This window comes from Copidosoma floridanum, unplaced genomic scaffold, assembly GCF_036245765.1.
Source record: "Copidosoma floridanum isolate Cflo_tuat_1 unplaced genomic scaffold, Cflo_Japanese_pri ptg000020l, whole genome shotgun sequence".
Taxonomy (NCBI): domain Eukaryota; kingdom Metazoa; phylum Arthropoda; class Insecta; order Hymenoptera; family Encyrtidae; genus Copidosoma; species Copidosoma floridanum.
Genome location: NW_028321897.1, coordinates 5,288,214 through 5,301,751, shown reverse-complemented (window position 1 = coordinate 5,301,751; position 13,538 = coordinate 5,288,214). Strand labels below are relative to the sequence as shown.

General features: G+C 30.7%; 1 protein-coding gene across 2 annotated transcripts; it reads left to right on the top strand.

Annotated features, from left to right (window-relative positions):
• LOC106646966 (adhesion G protein-coupled receptor L3) lies at positions 1–12,706 on the top strand. Of its 2 annotated transcripts, none has more exons than XM_089593896.1 (13): positions 1–54; positions 117–221; positions 2,405–2,504; positions 3,096–3,109; positions 4,494–4,574; positions 5,715–5,897; positions 6,332–6,554; positions 6,880–7,111; positions 8,091–8,256; positions 8,358–8,572; positions 8,718–8,821; positions 9,895–10,063; positions 12,139–12,706. In XM_089593896.1, exons 2-13 carry the CDS (start codon positions 131–133, stop codon positions 12,439–12,441), a joined length of 1,881 nt encoding a protein of 626 aa, XP_089450022.1. In that variant the 5' UTR covers positions 1–54; positions 117–130; the 3' UTR covers positions 12,442–12,706. The 2 variants fall into 2 exon arrangements, with proteins under 2 accessions (XP_089450022.1, XP_089450021.1); XM_089593895.1 differs by having other exon boundaries at positions 8–54; positions 114–221.
• Positions 12,707–13,538: the final 832 nt, after the last annotated feature.

Sequence of the window (13,538 nt, the reverse complement as noted above, 5' to 3'; positions counted from 1 at the left end):
TCCGAACAAAATGCACATTGTTGTGATCTTACGTTTGACTATTATAAAAAAAAGGTGTGTCCGAATTGAAAAAAAAAAAAAAAAAATATATATATATTTTGATAACCAATTAGCAGGTTTACAGTGTAAGATGTGGAGCACTCAAAAATGGCAGGACCGGTTCTCTCTGTTGCAGTTGGTGCCGTTGCTTCTTATCTCCGCGTTACCTTTATACATCTCAGGTATAAGTATATGCATGAAGACGTGAGTATATTTATAAAGTACTATTAAAAGAGTCAGCTAGTTGGGTGTCATGTATATACAATATTTTTATTTTATTTTATTTTTTTACACTACACTTTCTATAAATTATAAATTTTCATAAAAAGAAAGGAATCTCATGTTTATGATGAAATGAAATACATAAAGTACTGCCTATTGCTTATCTTATCAAGCACAGCACTCCTAGAGAAAATTTTGAAGAAAGGTATGTTATCATAGGCATGGCGAGGGGGGGGGTAAAGAATAACAACAGTTCACTTAAATTTTGTAGTAAAACTGTAAGTATTCCAGCGACGATCATATCACGAGGTAGCTCATTTTGGCTTTCCATTTGTACTGCTCAGCGATTGGCTGTTGAAATAATGGACATACGTTATACTCAGCTGTCATTGTCATCGAAATAAATGTGGCTGGACTAAACATTTATAGTTTTACTATAAAATTAAAGTTGACTGTCGATATTTCGAGTCCTCCGCACGCCGTGATAAATCTATGATAATCGGCATTTATTGAATTTAATCTTATAAAATTTAAAATATTGCTTCCTACGTTTTACCAGCCTGCCAGTAAATGTTTTAAAATGTAAAAAAGTAAATCTCAATTTATTGGAGTAGAAGAGATGGTCTATTTTACCCAGTCATTTATGAGATGAAAATGGGAGTTGTTAGCCACTTGTATTTCTCTCAAATTAAAATTTTATAATTTATCCAAAAAAAAAAACTATTCTAATAGATCCAATAACTCTGCAGTAGTTTAATTAATTATTTTATGTTGCTCATTATATGGTAGCATATGCGTATTTATTGTACAATTGTTTTTTTTTACACGAACAATGTGTATCATGACGTAAAAAGATGACTAAAGTGAAACCACTATTGGCTTATCTATTGATAAGAAAAATATATCTCTTCTGTTAAATAATTTACAATTATTCGTGAAAAGCCAAACTTTGATAAACTTTTCTTTTAAATTTTGCCTTCATTGGAATTTTAAGAATACGTTTATATCACCTCAGTTTATAATACTTCTAAGCTTCAGCACTGCTGCCTAACTTTGGAATATATAAAATGATTCTTTTAGAGACTTAAAATATAATTCCAGTCTTCATAACACAAACTATTCATCGTATTCAAAATTTAATCGTTATTCGCAAACATTTTTTAAGTTGTTTTATACATATGTTATCAAATTACAGTTTAATTTTAAACAAAAAGTAGTGATATATTAATAAACTCCAAAGTGTCTTTTAATTCGAAAAAATTAAGTCATGTTGGATTTTATTAAATTTTCTTTCTAATGCAAACATTTAATCAATACTAAAAACCAGAAGACTTTTATTTTGTTCAGATGGATGACTTGTATATATATATATATATATATATATATATATATATATATATATATATTAGATTAAAACCTATCTTAAATAGAAAAAAAGTTCGAATAAAGCATTTCATTCAATACGTGATTGGTTTAAGATAAAAACAAGTGGTTATATTTTGAAAGACATTTGCAAATTTGTAAAAATAAGCAGTTTTTGAGTTATTACAACAATTATTCTTTGATTTTAGAAAATGGAATTACAATTAAAATTTCTTTAAATTACCCTTGATTTAGACCAAAAGTTAAACATTAATACAAATTATAGTAGTAACAATACACAAATTAAGTATTTTACACAATATTTTTTTGGTAAGATAAAAATAAACGTACTGCAAAGTGACAGTTTAAAGATTAGTAAATGACTCTATTTTAATTTAAAAACTACTAAAAAAATGTATTATTCAAAAACATAATTAATTAGTGCGCAAAACAAGCTTTATGTATATATAGTAAATCAATAAATACCAATATACTCAGGAAGTCATAAACTCTTCTAATAAAACATTGATTTAACTGAAACAATGAATTAAATTTTGAATAAATAACCATAAGGTAAATTTAAGTACTTTAATATATTAATTGGGTGGGTAGGACAAAAAAACTAAAAAAAAGGGTTACAGCATGACGCTTTCTTACTATATGAAAGTCTTGTGGTTTCACTTGCGGTTATGGGTTATTTTCTTGCTAACTTGTTAATGCCATACCATTTGATAACATATACAATATTATAACACGATGATCGTGCATTTTATTGTTGCAGCGAATGAACAGATGAGCTCAGCTGACAACTATGATGATTATGATTATGCCGATATTTCAACTACATATAAGTCATCTGTTCGATTTTTTCCAACATCCAGGTAATAAAAAATATACTGCTCATATAATTGTTAATACTTTCAAGTTAAACGGGCTGTGTTCCACGACTATTTAATTACATGATACGGTTTGCTCGATTGGTTGACGGGGTATTACTTTTTCAATTGATTGAATACTTTTTTGGCCGAAAGAAAATGATCAATCTTTTTAAAGATCAAAATATATTTGAAAATCGTTTCAATAAACATTTTTAAGAATAATTTTGAGTTTCATGACAAACGACTATTATTTCGTTTACAAAGAATTTGAGTAAGAAGTTGTACCGATGTATAAAAACATTTACTCGTGTGAGTAACGTTCGCGTCATTTTTTTATCTTAAAATTAATATGAGTGAATAGTTATAAAATTTTCAAAATCATACAAATACTGCAACTATTTTCAAGTACACAAAGAAACATTGTTGTATCAATCACCTATATATTTTCTAACAATCACAACGTGGATTTCCTTGCATTTAAATAAACATATATACCAATTTAGTAGCTGACTTTGATAATAATAATAATAATAATAATAATAATAATAATAAAAATAATAATAATAATAAAATTTACTATTTTTATTACTGCAGTCATATGCCGAAGGGTAAGTACATTCAGATTTTCAAGGTATGTGGGGAAAAGTAAACTCTTGCTGCTGCTCGAGGACTTCAGTAAACTCAAATGCTTAAAAAAACAAAGGACTCATTTCAAAATTATACTGCTGGACACTTTCAAAACGTCAAAATCAACAACAGACTTATACTGGGCATATAATGTATAGTCTTAGAGAATAATCTGTTTTGGGCACTTTGGAAAAAAGTGGCTTTGTGACTTTTAAATTGAATTATAACATTTTTTTTTAAACACCGTATTCAATTACTTGAAAGACAAAAAATCAGCAATAGAAGATCTAAATAGTTAAAAAAATTTTAAAGAAGTAGTAGCATGAAAAGGGGTAAGCCTTTCAAGACAGTGGCTGTTCTATAATTTTCCAAAAAGAATTCACGCGTTCAAATTGCTCATACTAGAGAAGTAATAATAATAATAATAATAATAATAATAATAATAATAATAATAATAATAATAACTAGTTAAAATTAATCAGACTTTTTTGGATATAAAAGTAGTGATTAGAGACTTATTGTCTTTTAAAAAATAGTTGAATGTCCAAAGTATAAATTGACATTGCAATTACCTAATTCTTTCATCAAACTTTTTTTTACGACTGTCACCATTGATAAAAGAACAAAAAACGAGAATGCAATCAATGCATACACCGTTTTCTCAAACCTATTTACTTTTTTGCTCGTTTCCTACCTTCTGGGGAAACTAGCGTTTTCAATAAATGTTTTCTGATTTGTTAATTATTTAGAGACAATAAAATTCTCATAAATTATTTTCTCAAATTACCAACGTTTCAAATACATCTGTTGCCGAGGATAAATTCCCTTCGCTACCATTCAGGTCACTGAAACCTCAAATTAGATAAGGTGGTGAAGTATATACCGGTGAAACGCTTTTAATTAGGTTGGAATAGCAGTGCAACTCTTGACGAACACACAGCCTTTCCTATGTTTATCCTAGGACAATTATAAAAACAGACGATTTTTAACAGTACCTACTATTAAATTTTTACAAAAAAAGCAGGCAGTAGGGAACACTTTTTAATTTATTTCTTATTACCTGTAAATATTGTTCATACACACCAATTCCGTGTATCAAAATTTTTTGTTTTGAAAACTTATTCATTGATTCTTTATTGCTACGTCTCATTTTGTTTTAATTATGCTGAGTGGAAGGATAATTTTTTTTTCTCAGATATCACGTAACCTTTTTTTGTTGCTTTATAAATTTTTTTACAAATTTGCTTAGAACATACTTTTTTTAGAGTTTACGCATCTTATTTGTATCAGTTTTTTGTTAATAACTACGTTAAGAAACTAGCCAAGACTGAAAATAAAGTTTAAAATAGAAAAAAATCATCTTAGTCGTTTTGCCGCCTGTGACCCTTTTCTGGGACGACTTCAACAACTCCGATGCGAATGTTATCAATGGAAGTCAAAAAATTGGTAAGTGTTGATATTATGTAAAATACCATATGTAAAATTCTCCATGCTTCCTCATACAGAAATTTTAATGATAATATAAGTACGTTTTTGAATATTCATGTATAATAGTATACGATATTTTAAGACTGTACAAAAATTTTACTCTTGAAACTTTTTAATGCTGTATAAAAAGTGTTGTTTAAATAAATAAATACAAATAAGTATTGCAAGCCCCTTTAGATTAGTATACGTAAGTATGTGTGTGTGATTGTGCGAGTGAAAGAAAAGTATAGAAAATATACAAAAGGTCATAAAATATTTACTAATAGTTGTTTTTTACTTGAAAGTAATATTACTATAGTATAACATTAGAATTAGTTAAGCCTTCAGAACAAATATAACTTGAAATATCATTATTTATGCTGAGGTATGAGACATAATTTTAGGAATGTACGGAACCATTATATATTTTTCCCTGTACAAAATCATTATTTTATACAGAAATATTTACTTTTATGGAAATAGGAAGAATATGAGGCGTTTCACGCGAAACGTCCCAGGCCCACCCGCGCGAGCGCTAAAAGCCACTGTTTTCAGCTCATTTTCTCGGCCTTATTCCTACCCTAAAAAAATGTTGCACATAGCATTATCAATGTATTTTTCAGTCAGCTTTTCGATGGTATGGTTAGTTTTTCGAAAAAATTTTATTTTTACTGAAAAAAACACAAAACATGCTATATCTCGAAAAAGGCATTTTTAATATTTTTTGATCAGCTAGATAGAAAGCTGAGGTTTTTTTACATTGAAAACGTCTTTTTACACAGTGTGCTCTCGATAAAAAATTTGAGTAAAACAATACCAAAGAGTAGACGTTCGGCCGTCTGATATTTATTTAACAATGAAGTATGCTTATACGTTATTACTTAATACAGTATTGTATAACTATAATAAAATCTTTGATTTTTTATTTTAAACTAATTCTTGAAGCTGTAGATAGATATATGTACACTTTTTAGATACTAAACATTTTTGATTTTATTTTAAAAGCACCGTCAGAAAGAAGTTACAATTTAACTACAATTTACTATTTATAATCAAAAACATGCCCTACATGGTATCGTCAAATGAGTTAAAAATTATACAATCTCTTTCTCTGTCAAGATAAACCTACAAAGAAGTGGATACTAAATGAGGAAGATCTCGCAGATTATGAAGTAGTGCTATTGAGGCCGAGCCAAACGGGGGGTGATGAAGAACATGTGCAGGTTGAGTTGCCGGTACCCGCACTACTTGACGTGTTGAATGACAACAACCAGGTCAAGATTACCTTCGCGACTTACAAGCGTAAGTATGAATTTCAGAAAGATTTTTTCAGTGTCACTTCACAAGACCAAGACCAGCCAAAGGTCTACTAAACTGTTTTATGTGTAAAATATTTTATTGTGTTAAATTGTAATAATATACAGTACATATTATTTAATAAATATATATTTTACGAACTAATATTGCCTGCAGTCTACAAGAGAAAAATCAAAAAGATTTTTACCAAAATTTGGTGTGTGTTTGTCGTTTGAAAGTCATATAAATGTGAATGAAAGTATAAAATCATTAAATACTTGTCTCAAACATGGAGTGATCGTGTTGAGTGTTGTCTCATTCTTATTGGACTAGATCAAACATAATCTTGTCTTGGGCTTAAAATTAGAAACGATAAAAACGATATCAAAACTAACATAAAGTCTTGACAACTCCCTATTACGAAAATTATATGTTCACAGCGAATGAAGTCACTTTCTTGCAAAATAACTTGTCCGTGGTTAGGCCATCGGTCTACGGTACCACTGCTGGCAGGATTGTCAACAGCGACATTGTTTCCGTATCCCTCAATGATGGCGAGCGTGTTATTTTCAGTGAAGGCAGTTTTATACATATCCTTTTTCAGCTTCTAGTGACTGAAAACGTCGGCAACCCTACATGCGTCTATTGGAATTTCAGCAACAAGTAAGTGCAGATGACCCTCATTTCCCGAGTGACATTTTTACTCTGTTCTATTCTTCATAAGGATTGCTTCATTTGAATCTCTTTCAAATTTATAAAGTACTGAATGTTAAATTAATCTGTTATTTCATAAATTTACTATTGATACTTGCTATGACATGGCCCACAGTTGTTCATTTGACATAATCTTAATTGATAAGTATGCAACTTATAGAACTGTACACTACTCTTTCTATTATTTATGGCTTAACACAAATCATAAATATCGTTATTGTTACTATTGTTACTTATTGTTTTGTTTTTATTATTACATTATTAATAATTACAGTGACTGGTCAGAAGATGGTTGCGCCATTCAACAAAGCAAAAGCAACAAGACCCACAGTGTGTGCCAGTGCAATCATCTAACGAACTTTGCTATTCTTATGGATGTCCACGGGACTAAAATTGATTCCATGAATGACTTTATTCTGCGTATCATCACCTACGTCGGCTGTAGTATCTCCATCGTATGTTTGGGCCTTGAGATCATTACTTTTCAGCTGTTCCAAAAGCTCAAGGTAATAGTTTTACGAAATCAAAAATATGGCATCCCTCGAGTTCTTTTTATTACTTGTGATTTTCAATTTTCTCTTATGAAGAACTTCAATGGCTAGTGGAAGATACTCGAAGGGGTCGTGGGTCTTGTCCTAAAAAATTTCAAGACTATCGGATGCAAACTTTTTGCAAATTGTCAAATAAGCTAAAAGAAGGTCTAATTTTCAGCCATTTTTCAAAAAGTTTTTTCTTAATAAGATGTTAATCTTATTCTGGTTAAATTTTCGTATCTCTAACTTTTTTGTAAGTCTCTTGAAAATGTATCAAAAATAGTGTTTTTCGCAAAGTATCAGCGTCGGTGGATTGGACTCACCGCTGATTTAGGCGCCACCCGCTGGAACATCTAGATATTTTGAAAAATGGCTCTACGTGGTCGAACAACTTTTATGGAGCCGTTTTTTGGAAAGACCTTTTTTAAGTTTATTTAAGAGTTTACGAAAAGTTTGCGTCCGGTCGTCGTGAAATTTTATAGGGTTCTTAAGAATTACAAAGCTGGTATTCTGTTAAAGCCAAAAAATAGAGCGAATCTGACACTTTTTGGTAGTTTGTGGAAAAACGGCAAGGCTTATTTAGGTCCACCAGGGCTCATTTTGTTTGTCTTGAAATTGCGCATCTTTTTCATGAACGTTTTTTTGTCTAAATTACAGTTTTTCCGGTAGAAGCAAAAAACCACAAATTCTAGCCATAGACAGACACAAAATCTCTACTGTCTTATTTTGCTTCGACTTAACTCTACACTACACTCCTTTCCGTCTCCTAATTATACTGATCTACGCGATGATAAGCTCTTTCTGTCTCACTCTGTATCTTTTTTTCTCTCTCTCTCTCACCACATACACTCTTTTCACACTTTGGAAGGAGAAAAAAAATATTAGTGGCAACTGTCACCATCGTGCTTCCAGCATTTAATGATAGCGGTTCTTTTTTTCCTTTTTTTTGCAGAGCGACGTTACAAATATTCATAAGAATTTGTGCATCTGCCTGCTCATTGTGCAGGCCCTATTCGTTGGTGGGGTTGAACAAACAAGCCAGAAACTTGTCTGCGGCATCATTGCACGTCTGCTTCACTTTTTCCTTTTGTGCGCCTTTGCCTGGATGTTCATTGAAGGTATAAATCGGAATGTTTTTCAAATTTTATATTTACCTTCAGTAGTGGCAGAGTATTTGGTGTCCAGTCCATTCGTATTTCAATTCCTTTGTTGTCCGTAGGTTTACAGCTTTACTTTATGCTGATCAAAGTCTTCGAAACGGGGAGATCTCGCATGCGTTGGTACTACTTGTTTGCGTACGGGATGCCACTGATGGTGGTCGCTATCGCATGTGCTATAAATCCCCGGGGCTACGGCACCGAACATTACTGTTGGTTGAAAACGACGGATTACTTCATATTTAGCTTTGTGGGTCCTGTCATAATCATCCTGGTGGTACGTAAATTCAAACATTTTTCAAGCCCACTTAATATTATATAATGGTAATCTTTAAGATTTTAATATAATTTGTGTGAACCATAAAACAATAGCGCATCACCTAAAAATATATCTTGTTTGTCTTTTTAAATGAAATATTTAGGTGAATTTTGGGTTTCTCTGCATGGCAATGAAGGTAATCTGCAGACGGACCAATAAAACCATCTCCGCGAACACCAAAGTTCACTCGCAGATGGGCAATATAAGGTAAGCCGTCTCAACTTGTTATTTGTTGGTATTTGTAAAACTTTTGATTCGTTTTATTAATTTTATTATAATACACTCCTCGATCAGAGCAAAAAGTGTTATTTGAAAAACAGAATTCAATTTTAATGTCATTCCGTTATCATATACAACTGAGTATTCGTATCAATGTAATAATTTTAAATTTAAGTTAACAAATGCTTTTTTAGACATTTTAAAACGTTTCTCGGTATGAAGTGTCTTTATAACAACACTATAGGTGAAATTGGTCAGTACAAAAAAGTGCATTTTAAGAAGTTCTACAATTTCCGTATTAAAAATTATGTCTAAAAATGTGTTGTTTAAAATTAGGTGGCGTAAAACGATTTTTTGATTATTTTGAAACGATTTTTGCCGATTAAATCATTAAAGAATTAAAGACGGCATTTTAGAAAAAAACTTACTGTACAAAAAAGTTTCATTTTGATGAGCTCTACAACTTTTTTACTTGACATTTTGCTACTAAACCGTAATTTTTCGCATTTTTTTCGCTGTTTTCACATTTATTTTACTTAATAGAGCGTCTTCATTACAATATAGAGCAAAGTGTGTAGTTCAGAAAAGTTGTATTGCAACGAGATCTACAAAGCGAACGCGTAAAATGTATGAGAAAAAATTTATCGCTGAAAAACTGTTTTTTAGTCTCAGAGTACTGAACTAAAAATGCTATCAAAATTTTTCCTTTCAATGAAGCTCGTTTAAATTTAAACTGTTATGGTTGAGACATTCAACTTGAAGTCACGAATAAATTTCAGGCCATTTGGATCAATATTACTTGAGTTTGTCGAAAAACTTGACGACGCACACACAAACTTCTACACATACACTTTATTACTAAAAATAAACGATTAATAAGTGGTTACACTTTTTGCTCTGACACAATTATAAGGAACTCCCATACATTGGTAGTGCCTAATAATATTTTTTAATAATAGAAGAGATATGTTTTGTAAATAATAAAAATTATTCTTTACGCAATAAGTCGTAGGAAACTTGTAATTTTAATTTTTTAGTAACATGTAATGCAAACTTTTTAGGACAATGTTAAAAGGTTCTGTGATGTTGGTTTTCTTACTGGGTTTGACCTGGACCTTTGGACTGTTGTTCATGAACCGTCAGACTTTGGTCATGGCATACATCTTCACAGCATTGAATAGCCTCCAGGGATTTATCATTTTTGTGTTTCACTGTCTGCTAAACAAAACGGTAAAGAAAAATTACTTGAATACTACACAATTATCTTCCATTTTTTTTTAAGTATTGAAGTGAGGTATTTATAATTTTTCTAAATTAATGAATGTCACAGCTTTTTCTTTATGTCGCGTGATTGTAGGGCTGAAATCTAAAAAACGACAGATTTCCATAAAACGGAAGTCGCTTACTAGAAGTCTGTTGCTTCTAAAAAAAATTTTTATTCTTCTAAATAATAAATTTAAAAAAACACAAAATTTAATTAACATAAATATGATTATGTAGATTAAATCGAATAAGGCACGTTATTACGCATTAAATATTAGTATTTTACGCATTTGATGCATTTGATGCATAAAATACCAACCGATTTTTTTAAAACCTGATGTTTTTTGGCACTAAAATAATGCTAATAATTACTGTTGTACATAAATTATTTAATAAATAAATAAATTATTAAAATAAACATATACAATAGTGTTGAAGAACGTATCAATGGTTTTTAAGGGCGCTTATTTTGAATTCGACAAACAAATTATGTTACAATATCACATAATTATATAAATATAGTAAATTATTAAATTAATAATAAATAAATTATGTAAGATCATTATATATGTATATTTCGAGTTACATATCGTTTTAATGGTTTTTAAGGGCACTTATTTTGAATTTGATAAACAAATAATGGAAAAATGTCATCACGTAATTATATAAAGATAAAACAAAAATTGTATTAATTGGTTATACAATTGCAACAAAATAAGTGAGAAAAAAAATAAAATAAAAAAATTAATGAAATGAAATTTAAAAATAAAATGAAATAAAATCAAAACAGACATGAATAAATACAATGGAATGAAAAAAACATAAAATAAAAAAGGAAATGAAAAAAAAGATTATATAGAAAAATAAAAAAGAAATGAAATTAAGGAAATACAAAAAAATGAAAAAAAAGTTATGAAATAAAATATGAAAAAATAATTAAATGAAATAAAAAAAAAAAATTAAACAAGAAATGAAAAAAAAAAATAAAACAAGAAATGAAAAAAAAAAAGTAATAAAATGAAATATGAAAAAATAATGAAATGAAATATGAAAAAAAATTTAAAAAGAAATGAAAAAAAAAAAAAAATGAAAAAAAATGAAAAAACAAACCAGGGAGTATAAATGGGTCATGGGACCCACGGTAAGAACGAAGTTCTTTAAACATGAGATGAGTATGGACACAATTTATCAGGTAACAAGGGGGTCGCCAGACCCGTAGGAAGAACGAAGCTCTATAAACGTTAGTACTGCATTCATGTAGTTCACTAAAACAAAAACTATTGTATTTTTTTTTTTTTTTATTCGTTTTTTAAGTTTTTGTTTTAGTGAACTACATGAATGCAGTACTAACGTTTATAGAGCTTCGTTCTTCCTACGGGTCTGGCGACCCCCTTGTTACCTGAGAAATTGTGTCTATACTCATCTCATGTTTAAAGAACTTCGTTCTTACCGCGGGTCCCATGACCCATTTATACCCCCTGGTTTGTTTTTTCATTTTTTTTTTTTATTTTTTTTTTTTTTATACTCAATAATGCTCAAATTTTTATCAGAAAAAAAGTCTTGAAGAACGCAATTTTTTCCATTGCAATACAATCATTACTCACTTGTTAGCCCACGTCACAACATACTGCCAGTTTTTACCGTGTTTTTAACTTTATACACGATATTTTGAAATATAGCCATAAACTTGGTAATAATAATTATTTTTACGACTAAACGCACCATTTTGACATTAATAAAATTAGTTGGTGATTTATAAAGCCAAAATATCTTTAGTGCATACGCCAACGTGTTTAGCTTCCCTTACAAATCCATGTTTACTTTATTTTATTTTTTTATTTACTTAAAAACTGTCCATTTTCGGGACTTGCGCTTGTAGAAACTTTTCTTCAGAAGATCATAATCTACAATATATGTTAATTTCAGCCAATTTCACCGGGAACCAAAAGCCCATTGAGTTGCTGCGGGGTCCTTTTTAAAATATCTTAATATTTAAAGATAATGCTATCAAAACTGGTATAATAATGGTTACTCTCGTATAGGTTTGCAAGGAGTATCAGCAGTTCATTGAACAGTACTGCTGTGTGATCAAACGGAGAAAACCGAGACCCACGAGGCCCACAAAGTTCAGGGAATTTCCCTTGAATAGTAGCCATAGCGACAAAAACAAAGCTACATCACCTGAGCTGCCAGATCCATCAACGTCAGTCGTAAGCTCAGAGCGCTTGCAGCTACAAGAAAGAAGTATAAGTTCGAATGGTCCATGGGTTTCTTCAACTTCCCGCTCCATCACGACCACCAAAACCACGTACGTCACCAGAATCGGCCGCACCATTTCTCCATGAAGTAGCATGCGAAACGAACGCGATACTGGGAGCGCGTTTTCAAATTACCTTTTCTCTGCTTGATCGTTCGTTCTCCGATTGCAAAGAAATGCTTTTATTGGAAATGGACCGGGTAATTCGTTGTTTTCCACAATTACCAAATTTTCCACATCAATGGAACGAGCTGCAGTAATCAAGTGATCATTACATGCTCTGCTTGTCATAAATAATTAGCTTTTAACTATTATAATTATTAAAGAATCAAACAGAATTACACAACAAAAAGATTGTTTCTTCAAACTGTTTCAAGCTCACTTAAAATTTTTATTTGATCTGGTATTCCTTGCCCTCAAAAAAATTTTTATTTATAACTAGCGAATAACTAACTCGACAAAGGACAACATTTCGAAACACCAATAAAACATTACAATGAATAAGTACATGACTTTTCGGAGTTTTCACTTATTTTAAGTTAGTCATTGATAATGTACTGTACTTGAAAAATAATTATTCTGGTTTCATCAAATTGTTAACTAAACAGCTCTAAGTTGGGTTCAATTCGAAACTTCAACTTTAAGAAAAACATCCATTTACTGCAATCAACATAACTTTATTAACACTTGGTTTAACTGGTTAACGATTTGAGTCAACTGTTCGTTGTAGAGCTTATAGCTTAAAATTTTATTACATTAAATATAAATCTACTTTCCTTGATAACCATAGCATTAGTGTAGGAATATCAAATGAAAAATTGAATCGTAATAGTGATCGTGTACAACAGTTTCATTGGCTGTAGGTATACGATTCGTCACTTGTCACATTTCTATGGAGTCTTATGGAGGAATCTGGCAAATTCGTATGAGTAGTTAATTTAACTAATGCTACGTAAAATAGCTGCGATAGCACTTTGATGAGTGACGGTAGCTTCCTCGATCCCCCATTAACCTGAGCAGCGACCGCCGTTGAGGTAAGAGAACGCAGCCCGACACAAAGCTCTCGACCAGCGACTACGACAGCGTATGCTTCGCCAGTGACCATCAGAGAATCGAACACGTTACTAGCTACTGTTTTTCATTAATAAAATTGCAGTACCTTTGTACACCGCGACTTTTTATTTC

What these genes read in the sequence shown, in the direction of transcription:
- LOC106646966 (XM_089593896.1), top strand. Translation starts at nt 131, where the DNA reads ATGTGGAGCACTCAAAAATGGCAGGACCGGTTCTCTCTGTTGCAGTTG. An exon ending in TGCCTGGATGTTCATTGAAG is followed by an intron (nt 8,257 to 8,357) that starts GTATAAATCGGA and finishes TGTTGTCCGTAG; the next exon opens with GTTTACAGCTTTACTTTATG. An exon ending in CTGTCATAATCATCCTGGTG is followed by an intron (nt 8,573 to 8,717) that starts GTACGTAAATTC and finishes TGAAATATTTAG; the next exon opens with GTGAATTTTGGGTTTCTCTG.